The sequence below is a fragment of the Gopherus evgoodei genome, chromosome 2 (assembly GCF_007399415.2).
Source record: "Gopherus evgoodei ecotype Sinaloan lineage chromosome 2, rGopEvg1_v1.p, whole genome shotgun sequence".
Taxonomy (NCBI): Eukaryota; Metazoa; Chordata; order Testudines; family Testudinidae; genus Gopherus; species Gopherus evgoodei.
In genome coordinates, this window is record NC_044323.1 from 4,714,389 (window position 1) to 4,739,542 (window position 25,154).

Sequence of the window (25,154 nt, forward strand, 5' to 3'; positions counted from 1 at the left end):
TTTTTTCTTTTGGTCAGATCAAAATAAACACATGGTTTTTGTGGCTTCCCTCCTCTCCCCCATTTCTGGTGGTGTTGGGGAGGACAAATCTGAAAACCAATCATCTCTCTGGGGTTTGATGCATCACACTTGAAAAGAAAGTGTTTTTGACACTGCAGAAAATGTTCTCTGTACGTATAAATATCTTCTTTCTGTGTCTTCCATTCTATGCATCCAATGAAGTGGGTTTTAGCCCACGAAAGCTTATGCTCAAATAAATTTGTTAGTCTCTAAGGTGCCACGAGTGCTCCTGTTCTTTTTGCAGATACAGACTAACACAGCTGCTACTCTGAAACCAGAAAATACTGCCCACTGTTGGGACCAGCTCTAGGCAATGCTAACCTTCCTAGCATCTCTCTCCTAGATTTACCAAACTTGATAGGTCAAGATCAAGAAAAGTGTTGCCAACCTGACCTTTAATTCTCCTTAACTATTACTAGGTCCATAATAGTACTTACCTGATTCTCCTGAGTTCACATGACTTCAGCACTTTTACTGTCTCACTTTTATATTAATGTAAAGCCCTGGCAGCCTTAGTCATGGAGCAGGACCGCACTGTGTTAGGTGCTGTACAAACACAAATCAAAAAGACAGTCCCTGTCCCAAAGAGTTTATAATCTAAGACAAGAGGAGACACATGGATACGGACAAATGGGAGAGCACAAGGAAACAGACCATGTCAATCAGCAGAATAGATAGTCGTCTCAGCTTTGCTGTTGTCATGTTTTTTGTAGGCCTTTCTGCCCCTACAACCTCCCCTTCTATTAGAACAAACTCCAAGAGGGGACCCTTAAATTCCTTCAGCAGGCTTTCAATCTCCTGTAACCCCTTTGGGGTTTAGAGAGCAGGGCCCCTTTAAAACTTTTTCCTAAGAGGAGAGGGGGAGCAGTGAGAGAATGGAGGGAAACTCCAGGAGGTAGCTCTGGAGCTGGAGAGAGAAGGGCTGCAGACCCTTGCAAAGGAAGCAGCAGAGAACCTGCCTGAAGCCTGGGAAGGACAGGGTGGCCGATCGGGGCCACCCCAGGACAGGAGCCAGGAGAAGCACTGGGCCAGGGAGAAATTGCCCAAGAAGAACAGGCCGGAGCTGGACCCAGTATCACGGCTGCCCAGAGCTGCATGGGGCTGTGAGTACTGGGACTTGTGACTCTGCATTGGGAACAAGGAGGGAGGCTGTAGCTAGTTAAATGGGAGGCGGTCGCTCTGTGTGGCTTTGCAGAGATTGGCAGAAAAGGGCACCCCAGGGGTTTGCTGGGGAGCGTTCACTGGCACCGAAGATGACCAGGAGTACCCAGGACTCAGCACTGGACTGGAACTGTGTTCAGGACTCCTGAACTCTGTGTGCAGACCCATTGCTTGACATCTGCCCTTCCAGACTGTGCTCCTACTGGGCCCCTGGGGCCTTGGCTTGGATGCAGCCCTGTTTTACTGCTCCCCCTGTGTTTCCCCTTGTTTGATTTCCCTCTGTAAATAAATATCTCCCTTTGTTACATCCATTGTACTTTTCCAGTGGGTGGGTGTGTTCACTCTGAGGGGTTTGGAACAGGTGCCCCTGGGGTGGAAAGGATTTCTCCTGCTGCATTCCTGCGCGTGCCTTCTCTTGGCCAGAGCTGCCTGCAGAGCAGACTCCATCCTAGCCACGAGAGCGCTAAAATTACACTCCTATTGGAGACTCCTCTTATAACTACAGTAAAAACTGATTCAAATAGATGACAAAGCAAAATCCTTTGCCTGTTCCCTTCTTGCCAATCAGGACTGCCTTGGGTTTTCTTTCATTTTCTCTCTGCTCTCTTTATTTTCTTTACTGTGTTCCCATCTGCTTCCCTGGCGTTAAATCCATTGTACACTAAGCAGGCTGGATAAAACTCTGATTTTTTTTATTTATATTGGATTTTTTTATAAAACGCTTTTTCCTCAAAAAGCATATCTAAAGATAGATACATTATAGCTCATATATCTCATCATGGAATAGGGATTATAAATTGTAATTCTGTAGTATGAGACAATATATTCATGTAATGTTTAAGAAAAGTTTTGTAAATGAGTTCCAATAGTTCATGGATTAGGGACCCAATTTATGGGGTTCCGTAAGCTTCTGTATCGATTATTTAGGTTAATCTTTCGATCTACTCAGTGCTCAGTCTAGAAGATCCTGTCAGTTTTGCAGTTCTCAGACTGTGGATTTGTCTCTCCAGTGGTAACATGCTTGTTAACAGAAAAAATGTTTTTAAATAAACTAATATATAGAGGTGAGAAAAAACAGACCTCAACCCTATTGTCCCTCTGCAACTTGTGTATGCAGAGTCAATCCCTTACCTCTCAAAATGCAAAGGTTCAAAAAGTTCAATGAATTGAAGATTGCTGGGGGCAGGATAGATCTGGGCAAGGAGAAAAAAATCTGGAAATGTATGTGAGAGGCAAGGGACACATGCTTGTTTTGTTAAAATATTATGTTTGCTGTTGAAGAAAAAAATCCAGACCACTTAATGACAGCATGGCAAGAAAATCCTCCAAATATTAATGATTAACCTGTTGAACTGGAGATACTTATGAAGTCATTGGGAGGTGGAACTATCTGGTTCAATTACATTTGGTAAATTAAATAACCAAATAATTCATTTTTCTGGTAAATAATCTGAAAAGTTTTCAAAATAAATCATTGTTTAAAAATGTATCGTGTATACCTTCTAAAAATGAAACCTACATCTATCTCTGAGTTGTGAAGAATGTTTTAAGGTTATAACAAGCAACAAGAATGCACTTTTATGTAGAAAACCATGAATAAATCGAATCTTTCTGACTAATGATTTAAATCAAATCCACCCCGACACTAACGCAATATGCTGTGTGAAAGTCTGATGTGAAGAGCTTGCTTCAGAGTGTCTATTGGCCAAAATAAGGCTTGGGCCTATTTTTTCCTCGTGAGATGAAATATCTCTGTTGGGATTCTAGTCTGAGTGCAGACACTGCAGCATATTACAATGCTGGGATGTGGCTTATCACAGTTGCATGAACTAGAAACGTGGCTTAATGTTTAAGGAAGAAAGAACAATAGAACAAATCAGAGCCTTTCCCAAGACTCCTGGAATTGGCTCTCTGGACCAGTCTTAAATACATCTGTGGAAAACTCAGAACATGTGGTGACTAGAAAAGACCCTCTCAGATCCCATTACTAGAAAGTTCCATTATGGTGCAGCTGTGGTTGCCCCATCTCAAAAAAGAGAGATGGAATTGGAAAAGGTTCAGAAAAGGGCAACAAAAATTATGAGGGGTATGGAACGGCTTCCATATGAGAAGAGATTAATAAGATTGGGACTTCTCTTTTGCAAGCTGAAAACTAATGGGAGTGAGGGGGAAATATAATAGAGGTCTATAAAATCATGACTGGTGTGGAGAAAGTAAATAAGGAAGTGTTGGTTGCTCCTTATAACAGAAGAACTAGGGGTCACCAAATGAAATTAATAGGCGGCAGATTTAAAACAAAAATAAGTATTTTTTTCATACAATGCAGACAGTTTGTGGAACTCCTTTGTCAGAGGATGTTGTGAAGGCCAAAACTATAACAGAGTTCAAAAAAGAATTAGATAAGGTCCAGCAATGGCAATTAGCCAAGATAGGCAAGAATGGTGTCCCTAGTCACTGTTTGCTAGAAGTTGGGAATGGGCGACAGGGGATGGATCACTTGATGATTACCTGTTCTGTTCATTCCCTCAGGGGCACCTGGCATTGGTCACTGTCGGCAGACAGGATACTGGGCTGATGGACCTTTTGGTCTGACCCAGTAAGGCTGTTCTTATGGTTCAAACTTGTATCCATCCAATCACTAGTGGTACTTGTAGGGCTGCTTAAGTCCCTTAATAACCAGACTTTTCTGAAATGCTGATCTTGAGAATTTTGATGCCACCCATTGCTATGTTACCCAAGATTCTGCATTGTGGTGTTCAGCTCCACTAGAAATGGTGTACGAGCTCAAGCAGCCTGAATATTGGCCTCAAAATGCCTTGATTCCACAGCACCACAAGTGCAAAACCAACTTGGTTTTCCAAAGTGCACCACTGTGTTTGAGAACGTTTTGGAGGGTTGCCAACATGATGTTTAAAAATATAAGGATCTGTTTTCTTAGCATCCCTGCCCCGCCCATTCTCTCAATAGTATTATGAATAATAAAAGGCAGGACTTGCCTACATTTACCAGGGATATTTCTTGCTGCTTTTTGCTGCACTCAGCAACTCCTGATTGTGTTGTACAGAGATGGAGGGGCTCCTGTCTCTCCTGTATGGATGCTAAAGATTTCATGGACCTGAAAATTAAGGTCAGCCTCAATGTTCTTGTGAAAACTCTTCTGTCTCCCTTGACATTTGATGGCATGTTTGCAGCCGCCTCTGGAGAGAAGCGTGCCAGAGATGAAATGATGGAGCCCCATGGTAAACTGTTGGGGTGAAAGGCACCAAAAGTACCCTTATTAGGGGTGTCCTCACTGCAGAGTTAGCCTGGGTCTGGTGCTGTGCTCCCTTGTGTGTTGCTAGGACTTCTGGGGGCACATCTTTAGTCCTGTAGCAAGCTGAACGACTCTCATATTCTTTCTTTCCCAGGGAATTGTGGGAGAACTTGTTGGTCCATCTAGGCCCCCAGGGGAATTGTGGGAAGGCACTGCGGGACTGTCAGCACTTGAGTAACTTAGCCTGCATCCTCACTGCAGAGTTGGTTGGTTACTGAGCTAAGTGAAAGAAAAACCTAAGCTCTAACCCAGTATCTCCTGCTGGAAATTCATAGTCATATTAAAGGTTCCATTACCATCTCATTTGCAATGTATTTCGTAAACTGGCCATGATCTAACCCACTCTTCTATAGGAGACGTTGAGTCATGCCTAACATCTAAGGGACTTTTCCATCAATGGTCATTCTGATTTAAATAAGTGAGTGTAGGGCATAGGACTGCAAGTTAGAATTGGGTTCTACTCCCACTTGGGTTGAGCCTTTGACCAGTCCAAAAATAAGTGGTCAAATATTTTAAAGCACTAACTTATTAGAGTAACAAAAAAGAAGACTGGCCTCCAATAGGCTTAGCCTTAGATACTTGGGGTTTTTTATTTTGTTGTTACACATAAATTCCTTAGCTGAGTTCACTGAGGAAAAATATGAAACGACGACGTTCTAGAAAATGAGAGAATGGCACCATGAAGCCATGGAAAAGGTAGGCTGCCACCTATGTCAGACCATTCTTGCTTTAATATTTGACAGTATTTGATTGTGGTGACACTGAATTTTATTTTACCGGACAATTGGCTGGCTTACCAAGCCGAATTCCCAGCTCTTACACTGGACAAGTCAACTAACCTGTGGAGTCTGTTCATTCCTATCGTCCAATGGAAATTATACTTTGTCATTTCTTAAAGCCATGCCTAGGTCCGTGCATTTTGTGGGGTGCTTATTTGGCAGCCCTTATGCTTTAGGCCTTGTTACCACAGATAATCCATCCACTCAGCTGGGATTAAAGGCGGCTCCCTTCTAATGGAAGTTTGGTTTGTGTGCGATGAGTTTGGAGTGGGAAGATCTTGGATCTGGCTTTCACATGTCACTTATCACTGGGCTTTGGGCTACCTGGTGGAGGCTTAGATCTTGGTGGGGCCATGGAGACGATTACTCATTACCTAGAGCAGTGTTTCTCGCCCTTTTTGATACCAGAGACCGGCTCGCCACCTTCCTGAACTGTTTCAGGGAGTGGCACCAGTCCATGGATGAGTCATTGAGAAACACTCCCCTAGAAGACATTTTCCAAGCCTCCCCCATTCTGAAACTGGATGTTAAGCATGCTGGCAGGGCAGTGTGTTGGAAGTTTGTCCTATGGCTGTCCTGTAGATTAGCAGAGGGCTTTGTTTCTCAAGGCAGCCTGTTTGACTCCTCTTGCCAGTGCTAAATCCACACAGCTTTTAAAGCTAGAGATTATGGTTAATGCAAACTAAGAAGTTAACTTGTACATAATGTCAGATCTGCACAGAACTTGGCAGCTTTGCTTTTTAAAGTGTCTTGATCCAGGGGTGCCAAAGATCGGTGTGTGCATAGGCTCAGTATTAAAAGCGGGAGCAGACTTTTTTCCAGAGTGGGCAGATTGTACCTGTGCTGTTTTTATGGATCCAACAAACTTACATGGAGAAAACAACTGAGTCTTGTGAAACTGCTGTCCAGGGGGGCCCTGTGACTACTGGTAAAGTTCAGTCCTCCCACTCTAACTGCACTGCTGCAGTTTGCATTCAGTTCCTCACATGAGCGCAGGCAGTGACCTGTGCTTGCCCTTGCCTCATGTGGGTTATTTAAAGCCTGCAGCCCTGAATCAGCATCAACCTTGTTCAATAAGTGACCGATTTTACCTCTCCTTAGTGCTATCTGATTCTGGGTGTATAGACACGCTATCTATTCAAAGAACTGTCTGGGTAAAGAGCTTGTCAACAGAGCAGGGAAATCAGGAGAAAATTCTGCCCTTACCCCACTATGCCTCATTGGATCATGTGGTATAGCAAGATGTCATGGATGTTGTATCAAATGCTATTTTAAAAGTCTGAGTGCTTGATTATGTAATAAGTGACGTCAACCGATGACTGTAATTTTGAGTACTGGAGCTAGTAGGCAGCCTTCCAGTGAAAGCGATCACAAAAGCTTTTAGCAAGGAAGTGTGTGGCATAGGGGTTGAGAGAGAACTGGAATAGAGAAGTCATTCATCCTGTCTCTAGTGGCCTGTCTCTGATGTCAGAAGAAAGCATTCCTAATGCACACTGCCTGCATCAGAAGTGAGTAGGTGATTAGGAATGTGGGAAGGAGCCCAGGGTGGGAATTTTGTGAAGAGCAAAGCTGGTGAAAGGGTGACATTTCAGCAAAACACTCCCCCCCCACCCAAAAAAAAAAAAAAAGAAAAGGCAAAACAAAAAAACCCCTAACATTTCTATCAATTTCAAAATGTCAGATTTCAGCCTGATCTAACTTTGTGTTCTCTGTGGATATAATAGATCTCTGACTGCTTTCTTCAGCTATACCAAATTAGAAGGCAAAATAAGCTGTCATGCACCAGCTAGCTTGCACGCTAACCTTGATTAAGGAAAACCCTTCTTCCTACAGCTAGGAAACATGTTTAAGTGCTTATGATTCAGTGATCAGGTTGCAAGCTTGGGATTTTGGAGCTCTGGGTTCAAAGCCCTGCTCTGCCAAAGATTTCTTGTGAGCTTGGCCAAGTCAGTTAAGACTAGATTTTCAAAGGCCTCTAAAGATAATGCTGGATGCCTAGTGGATTGTTTTCAGTTGCACTTAGCTGGGAACAGAACCCATTTAGGTGCTTTTGAAAATTTTCCCTAGATCAGGGGTCAGCAAACTTTCAGAAGTGGTGTGCCAAGTCTTCATTTATTCACTCTAATCTAAGGTTTCACGTGCCAGTCATACATTTTAATGTTTTTAGCAGGTCTCTTTCTATAAGTCTATAATATATAACTGAACTGTTGTATGTAAAGTAAATAAGATTTTTAAAATGTTGAAGATTTGTTTAAAATTAAATTAAAATGCAGAGCCCTCCGGACCGGTGGCCAGGACCCAGGCAGTGTGAGTGCCACCTTCAGCACGCGTGCCACAGGTTGCCTACCCCTGCCCTAGATGCCTATAGCATCGTTAGGTTCTTACTACCTTTGGATATCTATCTGTTTCTTTGTGCCTCATTTGCCAGCCTGTAAAGTAGGAATATTTCCTTAGTTCATCGAGGTGTTGCATTTATCCTTGCATTAAATGGTAAGGCGCCAATCCCAATATTGGGGTGGGGAGGAGCATGTAAGATTGTAAGAGAGCTGAGTGAGGAGAAATTTCATCTTCATGTCCACAGGCAGTGGGATAAATGCACCTAAAACCAAAATTGTTTAGACACCTACAGTCTTCTTGCTGTCTTTGACTTTTTTTCACTTCTGCTTTCTGGTTCATTATCCTGTGCACTTGTGCAGTCTGGAACTTGGAAGGTGAGTGGGGTTAAGATGCCTGTCTTGTCTTGATTTTTATTGTGATGTGCGGGCATTTCCTGTCCCAATGTTCTTGCAAAAACCAGCCTTTTAAGTCATGCACACTGTTCCAACGTTACGGAATTTCATAACCCTGTAATTTAGGGAAGTTAAGTGCCCATGGCTATCACAGAGAGCCTCAGAAAAAACCTTGTTTGTAGTCTTAGTTACAGTGGCACGTTTTCTGTTAGCGGGATCTCCAAACCACATTCACCCTGCCCTTGATTTTCTTCACTGCTTGGGTTCTTTCCACCGTGGCTCTCCGTGACGCATGCTAGCTGCACTTGGGTTAGTATCTTTCTCCTTTTAAAGAGGAAGCAATAGGAGTTTGTTGGTTGGCCTGTGAACACAAGCAATATTACTAAAGCACTTCCGTTCTGTGCAGCACTGGGGGCCGATGGATTGCCCTGGCTGTCCAGTTATGACTTTCTGCTCCCTTGGGGTGGATGTGGTCAGAGCAGCTGTTATGGTGGGTAGCTTGGTGGCAGCATACAACATATTTTGCTGCCACTGGGGGCTTGTTGAGGCTCGTTGGCACAATGCTAATGGTGGAGGAAGTTTGAACTAACCCTGTCCTCGCCGTACGCCCTTTTGGCATAAAGTGGCTTCCTTCAGGAAAGCGAGTCCAGCTCTTGGGGCATTAATTCAGTATTAGAAAAGCTCAAGGACTTCTTCTGAAAGCTCTGATGCTTGCTGAAGTCTTGCAAGGAGGCAGCATGGTCCGTTGACAAAAGCAGTGGTCTGAGAATTAGTATTTGGAGAAGGGAAACTGGGCTCTGTTCCCAGCTCTGCCGCTGACCTTGCAGTGTGACCTTGGGCAAGTCACTTCACCTCTGTCCTTCTAGTTCCCCTCCCACTTTTCTCTCTTTAGATTGTTCTTTTGGACTGGGCACGTCTCTCGCTGTGTGTGCAGCACCAAGAACCAGGAGGGCCCAATTTGGGGGCCTGGAGGCCATGCTGTGGTGTAGGGTTCTTTATAGTGAATGGCTTTAACTCTGTTTGCATCTAGGACATGTGTGCTACTGAAGCAGCAGAGTCGCTCCTACGATCAGAAGAAACCTTCTCTGCATGTCTAGCACGTATCAATACCATCGTTCTCGAGCCCCTGCTCCAGGCCGGTAAGCCCACAGATGAGAATGTAGCCACCTGCTTGTGAATCTCTGCTTCCCGGCATCTGATCGATGCAGTCCTCAGGCTTCAGTGGGAACTGAGGCAGGCGTATTGGAAGATGTTCTAACCTGGGGAAATGGAATCTAAACCTAGTTCAGATTAATCGGCGTTCTAAAGCTACGTCTACACTACACACCACCAAAAGCGGTGTGTAGCGATGTGTAGCACCCCTGGCACAGTGAAGAAACAAGCTGCGTCCATCCTGTGATATGTAGATACATGTGTCAGCGAAAAGCTCAGGTGAAGGAGGCAGCAGGGAAAGGCTCCTTTCCTCACAGAGGGGGAAGGGCACAAGTAGCTGAGAGATGGCAGAACACGACACGGCTAAAATAGCAATGTTAAACAGGGAAGGCGAGGCTTGGGTAAGTAGGGAGCCGTGTAGGGCCTGTATTCAGGGGCATTACCACACTCTTCAAGTGTGTCTATGCTCTACTTGCCTAAGCTGTGCCTTGCTGTCTACACTGCTACTTAACCCCATGCAAAGGGTGCTATCCTAGTACATACTCTACGAGGTTGCATGTGACCTCTCGTCCAAGACGTCGGCTTGGATCATTGACGGCTGTTTCCTTGCAGTAAATCCAGATTCCTACTGGTGTGAGAAGAGTCGGACCCATAATAGATCTAAACTGGTGCTACTTTCCATTCTTTGAAAACCAAGCCCCCAATCTTGTATCCACTTGCAAGCTTGTTTCAACACGAAGGAGTGAAGTTGGAATGGTTCTCACTCCCTTGCCTAGTTCCCTAAGCTGCTGTGCTCCTCCTGCCTTTTCCTCTTGATAGCAGTGACCACCCAGCTCTTAGCAAATGGAACTTGTGCAGCCAGATCCTCAGCTGGTGTATGTTGGTGCCGTTCCATTGACTTCAATGGAGTAACACCAATACACGCCAGCTGAGTGTGTGATCCACACAACTTCTTAAGGTAGAGGGTGTCCACACATGCTAGCCATCAGCTCTTCTTTCTGTAGAATGTCTCAGATTCGTGTGTGTGTGTGTGTATATATATATATATATATATATATATATATATATATATATATAATCTCCATTGAGGAAATAAAATACCGAAGTGATGCACTGCACCATGTGTCTCCCAGGAGACTACTGGAGCCTCATCACCAAGTCCTGCCTTGAGTGCAGGGGACTGGACTAGAAGACATCTCGAGGTCCCTTCCAGTCCTGCACTTTTTTATCGTTCTGTGACTTTGTAGTGTCATCTCTTCTTGGTCTCTTTCAAAGAGTCTCATGAGCAGAAAGGAAAGGATAACTTGAAACTGTTGCTGCTTTTGAACGACCGCTTCCGCGCTCTCTGGGACCTGACCGAGGAAAACCACCGGCTGCTGAAAGAGAAGTTCAGCATCTCCCCGTCGCTCTGCCTCCAAGACCTCTACATCCTATGGAAGGGAGACCTGTTTCTCAGTATCTACATCCAGTAAGTACAAAGACACTATAATGTTGATTACTGAAGCAAACCTATTAGGGGATCAGGATTAAATCTTCGTCTGTCTCAGCGGTTCTCAAGCTGTGGGTCTGGACCCCAGCGTGGGTCAGGGGCCCATATGAATGAGGTCACCAGGGATGACTTAGACTTGCTGGGGCCCGGGGCTTTAGCTCTGGCCAGTGGGGCTCAGGTTACAGGCCCCTGCCTGAGGCTGAAGCTTTTGGACTCCAGCTTCGGCCCCCTCGCCTGGAGCGGTGGGGCTCAGGCTTTGGCCTCTCCACTTGGGGCAGTGGGGCTCAGGCAGGCTCAAGCTTCAGTCCCCCCTTCTGGGGTCATATAGTAATTTGTGTGGTCAAAAGGGGTCACTGTGCAGCGAAGTTTGAGAACCCCTGGTGTCTAGTTGGTATCCTTTCCCTACCTGTGGCTGTGATTTGTTTTTGTTTCCTCTGAAGAGGTTTAAGAAGAAGACAGGTGCACTCTGATATTTAGAAGCTCCACAGGAGTGGAGGGTGGGGATGTAAGCCATGACTGGGTTATATGCAACCCGAGTTTGTGCTGTGATCAGGATGGGAGGACTTGTGTCTAGATCGGGGTGGGGTGCGGGGAAGCAAGCAGACCTCACTCCACACGGAGTGGAAAAAGGAACATGTCACAGTCATTCGAATCTATTAAAGCACAACTGCCGAGGAGATTGCTCCTGTGCAGGAGTGTTTTCAGGATTGGGTGTGCTATAAACTCCATTAAAATCCGGGATAACCGGCAGCTTATAGTTGCTCTGCCATTCGTTAGAAACGCAATCATCCCAAACTCAGGACGCTGGATATCACACCTTGCTCTCTGTGTAGGCTGGCCTCTGCATGGATGTCAGGTCCTGTGCTAGCAGATCGGATTGCCTACACACCCTAGTCCTGATCCTGCAATGTCACATGTTTAGCATGCAGGGTGATCTGACTCTGCAGGTGCATACTGTTGTGTTAATGGTGGGGGAGAGAGACACATCCATACCAAAGCCATCTCTCTCTTATGGTTCCGGGGAGAAGCATCGTGTGGATGGCGAGGCAGGGGGGTTACAAATGATATAACAACCTGCCCCCAGCAGAACACCTGGTGGTTTCAAGAAATTAGACAAAATGGAGCAGAGCACATGCTGACATTGGGCTGTCTGCTTCTGGTGGTGAGACCATGTCTACTGGGTTTAGTCTAGCAGACCTGGTTCTGTGCCTCAGTAGAAGCCCATAGGGTTAAATCACCGGTCTTGGGTTCAGTCCCTGCAGACTAACCCTCCAGGGCTGCCATCGCCTAAGCAAAGTGGATCTTAAGGTACTTTCCTGGTAATCAGCCTAGTGGAGACTGTTCCCTATTGATAATCTCCCAAGTGAAGTTATACAAGGCATTGGAGAGCATTCTGTAGGGAACATGCATGGCAGAAATAGTCTATGGGCTTAGTCTCCATCTCTGACACCCTGGGCAAAAAAGGTAACAGACATGATAGGCTTTCAAACGAGCCACAAGAGTCTCCCAGTGCCTCTGGTAGCTACCACTTGACCTAAACTCAGCCTCTCTTTCTCTTTACCTGCAGATACTTTGTCACCTTTGCAAACTGCGTTGTAGTCCAGGGCTTTGACCAGGCGGCAAAGAATAAAAGGTTAGTGGCTTCAGACCCTCCAGTGTCCTGTTCAGCCTGAGGGAATAACCCTGTCTGCATGATGGAAAGCTAAAGGAGTCAGGCTTCAAGCAGCTCCTAGAGTCTGCTGGCTTATGGGAGCTGGCCCTGCTACAGTGATATGCTGGCCAGAAAGTGCCTCATCACTCTAGTAATCCAGCCAGCGTGGTAACGAGACGGCACTGAGTAATCTCTACTTCATGGCTGGGTTGCAGACCTACAATGCAGGCTGCTTCCAGCTTCAGTGGAGGCCATGATGCCAGGTTACACCCTAACCACTAGGCTAAAAGTTATATGGGGAGGTACCACCACCTCCTTCTCTGACTTTGAATCTGGCCCTTTAAAAATGCCAGGAAACAAAAGCTTTGGGTCAAACCACTTCTTTAAATCAAGCAGGGGTGTCTGTTGGGTTGAACTTCTGAAATGTCTCTGCTTTTTTGGATTTGAACCCAACCCCCTCTTGGAACTGCCGGTGAACCAAAAAATCGGTGATTTGCTCAGCTCTAATAGTGACTGAACTGAGTGTTTAAGATCCTTGGCAGGAAGGTGAGCAAAACAGGACCAGAATGTGCTGCTTTGTGTGTCGCAGCATGTAAACCAAAGAGTGCAGCTACTTTTTAAGGTATGTCTACACTGAAGTCATGAGGTGTGATGGCAGCATGTGTAAACAGGCCTGACCTAGCTCGAGTACTAATGGCAGTGAATCTGCAGTAGCATGCGTTGTAGTGCAGGCTGTACAAGTCATCCTGGAACCTTGTCCCCCCCAGGACCCACCCATGCAGAAATGCACTGGCACGGCTTCATAGCTTTGGGATTGAAGCAATCTGAGCAGAACACCGATTTCAGGTTAGGTAGTCTCCTAGAACCAGAGCCGCTGCTGCTCTCTCTCACTATCTTGATGAATTCTGAGATGGTCCTTAACTCAAAGTGAGGAGGGATTCCATGTGATTTGCTTTCCCAGCCCCTTCCAGCAGATCTTGCTGGGAAACAATGAGGGGAGAGAGTCACTGAGGTAAAGAGAGGCAAGCATTGAAAAGGTCAGCGACCTCAGTATCTGGCAGAAGCTCCATTTCAACTCCACGGAATCACATCTTGTGCAATTTCTCGGGTGCGTAATGGAGACAGACTATGCAAACTGCCATTTGAATAGAACATTCAAAAGCCTGCTCATAATTAGGCACGAGTAACCACTGCCGAATTGTAAAATAGCTCCAGAAAAGAGCAGATAAAATCAGAGCTGCTGGAGGATTTGTCCTGTTAGAAGTGTTCAGAGAAGCATTTAATTTCCAGTCAGAACTGGAAGGCCTGGAAATTTGCACATATTATACACAACATTTTCTCTGCTATTTGAAAGATTTTTGTAGACTTGCCAAGGAGAACAGCAGAGCTGCTGGCTGTGCTGTCAGCTTGCTCTTTCTAGATCAGTGGTTTTCAACCTAAGATTTTCAAAGGGCTCCACGCCACCATTTGAAATTTTTAGGGGTTCTCAAATGAAAAAGGTTGAAAACCACTGGCCTAGATGCTGCAAAAGTAACTTCCCTCTTCCCTTAATTCCTGATCAGTTTCACTCAGTGAGTTACTACGTGTAACAGATCTGTAGTCGAATGACAGCATTTCAACACTGAACAGCTTTGGTTGGTAGCCAGCACATAATGATATTAATAGAAAGACAGAGTTGCGGGCGAGGGCTGTGTGCGTTAGTGGTAGGGGAACCTCACATGTTTAAGGTAAATATTCAAACTTTGCGGTTTTCATCCAAATTTGGGTCTGTAAAACTGGGCCAGGAACTTCATTGCAGTAGCTTTTCTTGCACTGTTTGTTGCCGGTCCTTACCGTAACGAGTCCTGTGGAAAAGGATATTGAACAGACAAGACAGTAGTTTGGGTCTTTTATCTGAATCGGTCCACTAGTGTATTGTGTCTAGTGTCAGTCCAGCAGTGTGACTGTAATACCCTACTCCTTTATGTGTACTTCACAAAAAGAGTGAGTGGTTTTTTGCTAAGGTCACATAGCAGGCCAGTGGCAGGTGTGGAATCGAGCTCTGGTATACGATCTCCCAGTCCAGTGACTGCCCCACTAGACCACACTTCTGCATTGGCCATAGTTACTGACATCGCTGCCTGGGAGTCACCTGTGTCCTGTCAGCAAAGTTGCTGTGTAGCATGGCTGTGACTGAATGTTTGTTTGGCTGAGCAGATGGGCAGTTGTGAAAAGCTGCCTCATTAAGAGAAGCAGGTTAGACGCTACTAAGCGTGGGGACACGTGCCCAGTAATGAACTGTGTCTTGTTGACTGGAAACCTTGCAGTGAATTCTGGAAGACACACAAGACCGCACTGAAGCAATTCCTTGCAGACTTCACATCTGAGACATCCATTCCGGTGGCCCTCTATACAGTACTCCATAAACCTCTCCGGGATCATGTGCAGCAATATGCCCTCATCCTTACCAGGCTCAGCGAGGCCATTGGCAAGGTAACTAGACTGTTCATACTGGTATTTGACAACCAGTCTTGGTATTCCATACACAGAGCTCTGGAGTATTGTGATACTGTAACCACCGTATGCTGTAAGGAAAATGTGTGCAACAGGCAGGCGGTGGTAGGGGGCCGTGTTGGTTCAGATTCCTTCATTTAAAGACTCTAAAACACTTCTCTGTAAAATCATTAGGCATTGCCAAAACTTTCTGCCAGCTCTAGTTGCAAATAGTTTGTTCACCAAAAAATGCGCTCTTGGTCAACCTGAATCAAAAAAATCAGTGTTTTGGAAATGTCCAAATGAAACACTTTTTTGACCTGACTTGAAGTTATTTGACTTTCCTATGCACCAAAAAAATCTCAATTTCATCTTTGGTTTGACTTGATGTGAAGCTTTTTGTTTTGTTTCGGAATTGCCCATATATAGAAAAATCCACTATTTGTCCATCTTAAGTGGCAACATAATGCAGGCCACCCATAATACAGCCAGGTATACAGAGGGGAAGTAACTGGCCCAGATTCACCCAGTAAGCAGAGGAATAGATCTCAGAGGCTTGAAGCTGTAATATGCTCTAACCATTAACCAGTAGCTCTCAAACTTATTTTACTGGTGACCCCTTTCACATAGCAAGCCTCTGACTGCGACCCCCTCCCCCCTTATAAATTAAAAACACTTTTTTATATATTTAACACCATTATAAATGCTGGAGGCAAAGCGGAATTTGAGGTGGAGGTTGACAGCTTGCGACCCCCTATGTAATAACCTTGCAACCCCCTGACGGGTCCTGACCTCCAGTTTGAGAACCCCTGCATTAGACAATAGAATGACAGATGCCAGGATCAAAAGGGATGTCTGTGACTACCTGTATAATACAGGCCAGAGAACTCCCCCAAAATAATTCCTAGATCAGAGCTTGTAATAAATCAGCAGTTCACACACTAGTACTAAGGGCCAGCACAGTGAATTCAGCTCTGCCATGTCTCTCCTACAGCTGTGATGTAGGAAGAGATGGAGATCTGGTACAGGTCTAACTGAAACATTCCTAAAAGCGCATTCTCCTGTTGACAGTGCCCTGACCAAGAAGTCGTCACCAGTGTGGCCAAGCAATATGCCAAACTGCAGTCTTTCATTAGCCAAGTCCTGGATGAAGCCTGCCTGACCAAAGCCCTGTGGAAGTCCTTGGGAAACAAACTCACGGTGAGTCAGAAACACCACCTCAGTGGCCCTCCGGTCTGCGGTCCTTCATGGTCATGCTGATGGCCCAGGACAAGAGATTCCAGAACATGCATTGTACTGGGAACTAGACAGGTCCTCATGGATCCACTTTACCAAAGGGCTGGCCATTCCAGCGCCTCCCCCGTGGCTCTGGAGAGCCATACAGCAGGCCATAGGTCTTGTATTCTTAGGTTAGGTTCCATAATGGGTTCATTCACAGAGGCTGTTCAACATCCCCTTCACCAAAGAATGGTGGCCCCTAAAATATTCAGGGGTCAGTGTGTCTTAATTGACTAGCCAAATTTCTAAGCCCCCCTCAAATGCTACAAAACCCTCATTCCTGCCTCAGACCACCACACAACTGCCTCGATCAGATCCCCAAACACTGCCTTTTCAGTCTGTACAAATCCCCACTGCCTCCCGCCCTAGGAGGCCTGTGTTCTGCCTATCTGGGGGTGGCACTGTAACGTCTGAGCAGGGGCCCTGCTGCCTGCTATTCCTTTAGCATCTTTTCTCCTTAAGGTGCAAGTAATAGTGGCCAAGCTCCTGGTGGTGTCTTGAAGCCTACAAAATATATATTGCCTCCCTAATCCTCTACCTAGGGTGACCAACCATCCTGGTCCCCCACTCTGGGGCTTGTAGGGGTCTGTCTCATGTTCCTTTACCTGGGAGCAGCATCCGGCTCTGGCTGTAACTCCTCTTCCATGGCACTTCCAGCAAGTACTTGTCCCCACCAGAAGTGAGAGAACATTTATCCAAACACCTCAACTGCAGTGTCTTCAGTTTTTTGTTCCAAAAGTAGGCAAGAGTTCAGTAGGCTTCCTACATTATCTGCTTCCTTCCACCCCTCTCTTCCTGGGGAGGCAAAGTTTAGTATTACTCCTACATTCCAGTCGTCTTTAGGGTTGTGTGACTGACTGGTTCAGACGTGACTATAAGCTTACTTGAACCAGGCCCCATTCAAGCATATGGAACCCAAATGTTCTTGGGGACGAAAACAGACGTAGACTCAATGAAGACTTATCTAGGTCTCCTGCTTCCAGGGTGCGGCCTTGGAGGCTTCCCAGGATTCTCCACCACTGGAAACCTTGCATGGTTGAAGCTCTAGTTTGAGGAAACTCTTCTGTTTGGCTTCTTCTGCCCCTATAGCTCTCTAACATTGGCAGTCAGCTAGTCTCTCCTGAGGTGATGAGAGTGAGATGCACTGTACCCATTCCTACAGGTGCTTCTCTTTGGGAGTCCATGAGCTCTTTCTCCATCACATACTTCTTTGGTTCCCTTGGCAGGAGTGGCTCTGTGTTCCTGAGCGCAGGCTGCTGGAAGACAGCAAAAACCTTCCGATCTTCGCCAGCGTGGGCCGAACCAGTCGGGTTCTGCTCTTTGATGACATCCTAGTGCTGATTCAGGTGAGTCGGTCCTGGGAGAAGGATAAAGAGCTAACATCGTCATTGTGAAAGGTTCAGTCCTGCTGAAAGTGACACCACTTTGGTTCAAATACCATAGTGGAGTCTGGCTGTAGCTTGAAATGCTCCCGCTCAGATCCATGTATGTGTTTGACTTTCAATGGAGATTAAGAGAAGAAAGCTGGGTAGGGAGGGAGAAGAGGCCTAGCATAACTTTCTTTCCTAGTACACTTGTGCCATCGTAACAAATCCATGCTACTTAATGTCCATGGTTGGAAGTGTACTTAGCTTTTTTTTTTTTTTTTTTTTTTTTTTTTCCTATGAGATTGAGAGGTCCTTGAACTGAAGCAATTAGGCTAAAGCCTTAGTCTGCCAATATTTACGCACGTGGTTACATGCTTGCAGGACCGAATAGACTCTGGATAGGAAGAAGGGTTTGAAAAATTTTAAGTAATAAAGCATGGAACAGAGTTGTAGCCAGAACTACTGCACCTTTCAAAGGCATTTCCTTTCTCTGCGTCCCTTGCTGCCACCCCTACCCCACATCAGTGCAGGGAGCAATGTGGGCTCAGCTTGGAATCGTATTGGGATGGGCTGCACGGGATGCATGCACTGCTGTCAAATGCTACTAGAGCTGTGTGAATAACAGTTATTTTGGGTTGCTGGCAATTCTGGAATGGAAAAAATATTGGGCTGAGTGAAACATTTTGTTTGAATTTTGAGCAATTTAAGGGATTCTGAGTTCTTAATGTGAAGGAAATGTCAAAACGGTCCATTTTAAAACTGGGAAATCAAAACATTTTGGTTTAGAAGGTATCACAACAAAATATTTAGACTTTTGGAATCTTTTGTTTTGACACAAATAATTTGGTGACACTGACACACATTCTCAAAGTTTTGGAGTTACCAAATCTGCCTTGCTTCTCCCCCCGCCCTCCCCAAATTCAGCCAAAAAATGTCATCCAGCTCTGCATGCAAAAATCTGTCCCCTGGATCACCTGACCAATGCTAATATCTGGGTATGTAATATCTGCTCTTCTCAAACTGCTCATCTTTCTGTCTGCTTCTTTAGGGGAACAACTGCCAGAGTTTTGATCTGAAGCTTGTGTGGGTCGATGGATCCGGCAGTGAAAAGCCAGACCCGGAGAAGTAAGTGAAATACTTTCGCTTTGAAAACAGGTTCAACCCCACATATTTCAAATCATTCACTTTGGGATCAGTCTCCTTCCCCTTACTGGTGGTAGGGTGACCAGATCGCAAGAGTGACATATCAGGACATATTGGGAGAGTGGAGGCAGGGGAAGAGACCGACACAGGTGCCCCGACCAGAGCCAGAGCACATTGGTCCATCTGGCCCTGTGCTACCAGCGTGCCTCTTCCTGTTGAGGGTGGGCCCATGCTGCGCCACACAGCTCCCCTGCCCAGCACCCCCTGGATCCAAAATGCCCAGAGACCCCTAGGAGCCTTCCACCACAAATGCACAGTGCTGTATGCATACACCCTGCCCAGCACCCCCCTGCCCACAGCCCCACCACAGCTGCCCAGCACCCCACATGGAACCCCCCACTCGCTATTTTCCCACTACACAAAGATTTCCCCTCCCTCCCAGTGCCCTTCCCCACAGCCCCACCACCACAACTACACAATGCCCCACACAGACCCGCACTGCCCAGTGCCCTGACACACACAAACCTCCCCCACTGCCCAGCGCCCTCCACACCCTAACTTCCCAGCACCCGCCACATACCTCCCAGACACTCACTCCATCACACCCTGCCCCCTTCCCTGGCTCCACTCACCAGCCCTCCTGAGAGGTCCCTGGCTCCTAGGGTGAGAGCAGCAAGGGGAGTCGCCAGACTCTCCACGTGCTGCACCCACCACAAGCGTGAGGTCTGTGGCTCCCATTGTCCAGGAAAAGCACCAATGGGAGCTGCTGGAGACATGGAGTGGAGCTTGCAGGCGCTGGCAACACACAGAACCCCCTCACCCCCACCCAAAGAGCCAGAGGGACATGCCAGGGGGCAAGGTGGGGAGTCCTGGTGGTGCTTACCTGGGGCGGCTCTTATCCTGGGAAGCATCTGGCAGGTTGGTCCCTTTGGCTCCTAGGGTCGTGGGGTGGGTGGGTGGAGGGCTCTCTGCCTGCTCCTGACACCTGCAAGCCCCACCCCTGCAGCACGCAGCAATTCTGCTGGCGGGCGGGTGCCGGGAGCTGCCCCAGCAGTGGCAAGTGGTGGTGCCATGGCTGCGGTCCGGACGGTCCCCAATATCAGGACAAAGGGCATCCTGACCGATGTAAGGTCGGGACACAGGACAAGTCCCCTAAAATCGGGATGTCTGGTCACCCAACTGGTGGCTGCGTGAGCAGGAGTTGACTATGGGCTATTCATGATCCTATCTTAGACCCTTCTCAGGAAGTTCAGATGTGTACTGCTGGCTTTACTGATATTTTATTACTGATGATTCTCAAACTGTCTTTGAACTCTTTAAATCGGTCACTATCTAGTTAGTTTCTCAAAAGACAAAACTCGGATATAGGGTGTAAGTACTGTCCTGGGGGGAAAATACCAGGCATTAAAGGGCTCTTCAAAGTAGTGGAGAGAGGTATAGTAGGAACTTATGGGTGGAAACAGAAACCCGACAAATTTACATTAAAGACAAGGAACAAACTTCTAACCATGAGGGTGATTTAACCCATGGAACACGCTACCAAGGGAAGTGATGGATTCTCCATCTCTTGATGTCTTTGGACCAAGACTGGTGGCTTTTTTTGGAAGATGTTTTTGAGCCAAACCTAAGTTGTTGGGTTCAATCCAGGGGTAAGCAACTGGAGCTCTCTGGCCTGTGTGATTCAGGAGGTCAGACTAGATGGTCATAATGATCCCTTCTGGTGTTAAAAATCTTTGAATCCAAGTGGCAATTACTTGGCTGATGGGTCAGTCTCTGAAATATATTCATAGAGCTGAAGGCCAGAAGGGTCTATCAGATCATCCTCTGACCTCCTGTCTGTCACAGGCCACTAACATGCCCAGCATCTCCTCACCAAACGCAACAACCCAAGTATCATAGGTCACAGCAGACTGGATTGTCATCTGCCACCGGCAGAGAATAGGAGGGACCATGGTGCACCAGTGCCCAAGGCCCCCTGCAATAGCGGAGTTGATTGATATGCTCAGATAATCCTGCCAAGTGATTTGCACTCACACGCTGCAAAGAGGGACAAAAAACCCTGCCAAGATCATTGCCAATCTGACCTGGAGGACCGTTCCTTCCCACCCCAAGCATGGTGTTCAATTACTCCCTGAGGATATGAGCAAGAACCAGCCAGCCAAGCACTGGAGAAAGAATGCTCAGTGCCACCCCAGAGCCCTGACCCACCCTGCCCAGTGTCTCATCTCCAGCTGTGGCCATCCCTGATCCTTCAGAGGAAGGAGATAAACCTCCCAGAATACACTGGGGAGAGGAAGAGAGAAATCCCTTCCTGACCCCTGTGGGTGGGTGGCTGATGCCCTGAACCATGAGTTTTTAGGCACATAAACCAGAAGTTGAGTACAAAGTAGTCAAAAAAGGGCAGTAAAGTCTTGCTCTGGACTGCCTGTAGAGAGAGCTCTCGCTTTTCCCCACCTCCCTAATATTGCCTTTCCACTTAGCAGGCATGCACTCCATATTGTCACACCAGAAGAAGTGTTCTTCCTCTCTGCCAAAGAGCTACAAATGAAGGTGAGTTGAAGTGACAGCAGTGTTCTGTAGATTCATTGTGTGCAATTACCAGGGCTGTCCTGGCTGTTGGAATAAGGAGAAGACGACATAAAAGCTTTAAATGCTAAAAACTGCACTTATGTTTTGATGCAAAACACACCAGTGCCACCTTTTGTTCGTAGGCTGATTCTTGGGATGTCCAGTCCTTGCCTTGATTAGAAGTATTAGGTGGCCATGTATCTGCCTAAATCCAGATTGGGATGCTCCACTGTGGTTATTGGATGTTGTGCTAAAAGGCCTTCGGCTTGAAACCTGAGCTCCCAGATGAGTAAATGGCAGGAATTTCCTAGTGTGGGAGCAGTGATCCAACATGATTACATGATGGTGGGTAGATAAATGAGTAATATTGGACCCTGCTGGTGGCCGCCTGCCTGTTTCCCTGGAACTTAACTTGTCAGGAGCCATTTGTTCTTCTCCCATTCCCACCTCCTGCCTGAATCTTCTGGTCCCTTTGTGCCCCCAGGCAGTCTGGCAATGGAAGCTGAATCAAGCCGTGCGCCAGGCACTGAATGGGAAGAGAGATTTCCCCTTGTGGGGCGAGGCCGGAGAGGGAAGCGAGCCTCCTTTCCATCGCTGCTTCAAGTACGTCTTCCGAGCAGAGGGTAGATTCAAGAACGCCGCGTACGAAGGTGAATGGTACTGGGGGAAACCACATGGCAAGTAAGAACCTCAGCTTGTGTTTCCAATTCTGTGTGTAAACTTTGAGGCCACCTATCATTCTCAGGGAGTGAGGCTGGCTGGGACCAGGGAGGCAATATAGCCGCCTCCCTTCGTCTGGCTTTGCCAGAGTCAGTCCTGGTGTGTGACCCATCTTGGGCCTCTTCACTAGATACTACTAGTAGTACTGGCTTGTGCTGTAAACTGCCGGGTACTAAGCTAGGGATGTGGCTAAGGGCTGTTGAAAGCATCACATGGTTATAAAGACACGTGTCTGACAGAGCCCTGAATGCTCGCCAGACCTGAACTCCATCAGCAAACAAGTCCTCTGGGTAACAAGAAAATATTATACATGCTGACTGGACCTGGCCCGCCCTGGCTGAGTGAGTCAGTAGAATTGATGTCCTCTCCACTCACAAGCCCTTTTTGTTACGAGCCCCAAACACTGCCCTAGTTTTGTGTCTACACATCTAACAATTCATAGATTCCCTTGTCTGACTGCACAATGACAGAAGCCGTGAAACTTGCACCAGAAAACGGGGACTATATTGCCAATGATCGTAGAATGGGGTGGACTAAGTGAGGTGCTGGGAGATTCATTGGTAAAACGGCCACCTGGGTATTACTGAATCATCCCTGATAGAGAACTTATCCCTGGGTTCATGAGTCGCTTTTGGAAGAGCAAATGGTTTTCCCTTGGATTGCACCAAATGGGAGATTTGTGTTAGTAGCACCCACAACTTCTAAATGAGATCAGGATGGTAGTGTGCTACTTACACACGGTAAAACACTGTCCTTCCCCAGTGTGCTTTTCGTCTAGCCAGATGAGACACAGGTGGGAGGAAGGGAAGTATTATCCTGGTGTTACCCAGGAGTCACTCTGGCACAGACACTGAGGGTATGTTTACATTGGAGTTTGAAAACCCGTGGCTGACCCATGCCAGCTGACTCAGGCAAGGGGCTGTTTAATTGCAGTGTAGGGATTCAGGCTTGGGATGGAATTCAGGCTCTAGGACCCTCCCACCTAGCAAGGGGCTGGAACCCAGAATCCCTGTCTGTCTTCATGTGTTGGTTTTTATACTTGGATTGTCAGCTCTTTGGGGCAGGGGCTGTCTTTGTTTGTATAACACCTAGCATTCTGGGCATCCTGATTCATGACTGGGACCCTCGGAGCTGTAAGGCCTCAAAGCACTTTACAACGGAGGTCAGTACCATTACCCCCATTTTACACATGGGAAAACTGAGGCACGAGGCAGTGCAGTGAATTGTCCAAGGTCAATCTACAGGCTAGTAGCAGAACCAGGAATAGAACCCAGCTCTCCTAGGTCCTAGTCCTGGTCCAGTAATAATCTACTGTGGGCAGTTAATTTGTAGGGCAGAAAAATCTCAAAGGGCTTTGCATATGCTTTGTGGGTTGGGTATGTTGGCCAGATACTGAAGTCTTGTGAACTACTTGTAAGGGGAATGTGCCCTCCTGGGAGTCCTGGAGTGAATCTGGCTCCATGGCCAGTACTTGGAGCTGGTTGAAACCCATTTTTTATTTGTTCACATTTTGATGCGCAAGATTTTGCAAAAAACCTTTTTTCCAATATTTTGCAATGTTAGGTGGTTTTTGATCCAATTAGTGTGGACAAGTTTCTGGAAAAAAAAATCTATCTTTATAAATACGTTGTCAAAACCTTTCTTTTCTACCCAGTGCTAGTTCTACCTTGGGAACAAAAAGTTGAAATAACAGAATACCAGCTTTGTCACAACTACCTCATTCTGAGGGTCAGATTCGCACCAGTCAGAAGACACAATCACTTCATTTTATTTGACCATCTCCATGACCTGTCTGTCTCTGCTTGGACTAGAACTATATGAATTGCCAAAGCCGAATGAACTAATGGCTATGCAAAATGCCTCAATTAATATAAATCCCCCATTAATTCCTTAACTCTGCTCCAGATTGCACAGACTTGGCGTATGTATTCACTGGGCACACACAAAAAAGGGTGCTCTTAACTTGGGTTAAAATAGCAGTGAAGACACGGCAACTCTGCTTTTAACTTGGGTTAGCAGCTCGTTAGTCTATAGGGGAGCCTGCGGTCGACCTCCGCTGCTAACCAGAGTTAAGAACATGTTTTTTTTTTGTGCAGTGTAGACATACCTGGTATCGTTATCCATGCCCATGAGCACAATCAATCACCTCTTGGGTCTAGGACACTCTCTCCGTGCAATTATACTATGGGGCCGGGGTGGAGGACTTCCTGACCTTAGTTGAGGAGTGGACTCTGCTAGAAGCATGGCTATTAAAAACTCTTAATGCTCTAGCATACTTCGAGAAACTGCAGCTGTTCTTGATCTGCTTCTTATTATACTTGCTTTGAATTGCAGGGGGACACTGAAGTGGCCTGATGGCCGGAACCATGTTGGGGATTTCAAAGAGGGCTTGGAACATGGGTAAGCTTTTATAAAGCTGGCTTCCCTTGCTTATAAACACAAGTGCAGGGGGACTGGCTGTTAAAGGGTCAGCGGAAGTGGAACTCTAAAGCATGAGTTTTCTCGCCCAGTCTCTCTAGAGAAACGTGGCGTGTTAGACTCATAAACTCTAGGACTGGAAGGGACCTCAAGAGGTCATTGAGTCCAGTCCCCTGCCCTCATGGCAGGACCAAATACTGTCTAGACCATCCCTAATAGACATTTATCTAACCTACTCTTAAATATCTCCAGAGATGGAGATTGCCTAGGGAAGTTGTGGAATCTATTCCAGTGTTTAACTACCCTGACAGTTAGGAACTTTTTCCTAATGTCCAACCTAAATCTCCCTTGCTGCAGTTTAAGCCCATTGCTTCTTGTTCTATCATTGGAGGCTAAGGTGAACAAGTTTTCTCCCTCCTCCTGATGACACCCTTTTAGATACCTGAAAACTGCTATCATGTCCCCTCTCAGTCTTCTCTTTTTCAAACTAAACAAACCCAATTCCTTCAGCCTTCCTTCATAGGTCATGTTCTCAAGACCTTTCATCATTCTTTTTGCTCTTCTCTGGACCCTCTCCAATTTCTTATTAGGAGAATAAGAGTCTACTACAGCTGCCAGCTAATGGGAGCTCCTGTTTGAGCCAAGCAATAGTGATTCATACTTAGCGCAGACAGTCTTGGGTTGGAGCCCCAGCTGTCAGAGCACCCACATGGAATGTGTTGCCTCATAGACAGGATAACACATGTTGTTATTGCTCAAATAGTTACAGCTGGGGGCGGGCGTCAATCACTTTTCCCCTCTCACCTATGAAGTGGAGTAATGGGAGATGATCTGGGCCAAGTTCATCCCTGGGG

The 25,154-nt window shown here is 46.5% G+C and overlaps 1 protein-coding gene across 3 annotated transcripts in view; it reads left to right on the forward strand.

Annotated features, from left to right (window-relative positions):
* ALS2CL (ALS2 C-terminal like) overlaps window positions 1-25,154 on the forward strand; it is a 64,332-nt gene that overhangs the window by 16,292 nt on the left and 22,886 nt on the right. For 2 of the 3 annotated variants that reach the window (XM_030549841.1, XM_030549843.1), the window contains exons 2-11: window positions 9,073-9,181; window positions 10,470-10,662; window positions 12,251-12,316; window positions 14,641-14,806; window positions 15,878-16,006; window positions 17,311-17,430; window positions 18,500-18,576; window positions 21,075-21,144; window positions 21,647-21,843; window positions 24,217-24,282. In XM_030549841.1, coding sequence (XP_030405701.1) covers window positions 9,073-9,181; window positions 10,470-10,662; window positions 12,251-12,316; window positions 14,641-14,806; window positions 15,878-16,006; window positions 17,311-17,430; window positions 18,500-18,576; window positions 21,075-21,144; window positions 21,647-21,843; window positions 24,217-24,282 — 1,193 coding nt within the window. The remainder of the gene's footprint in view (window positions 1-9,072; window positions 9,182-10,469; window positions 10,663-12,250; window positions 12,317-14,640; window positions 14,807-15,877; window positions 16,007-17,310; window positions 17,431-18,499; window positions 18,577-21,074; window positions 21,145-21,646; window positions 21,844-24,216; window positions 24,283-25,154) is intronic. The other variant, XM_030549842.1, reaches the window with a different exon arrangement.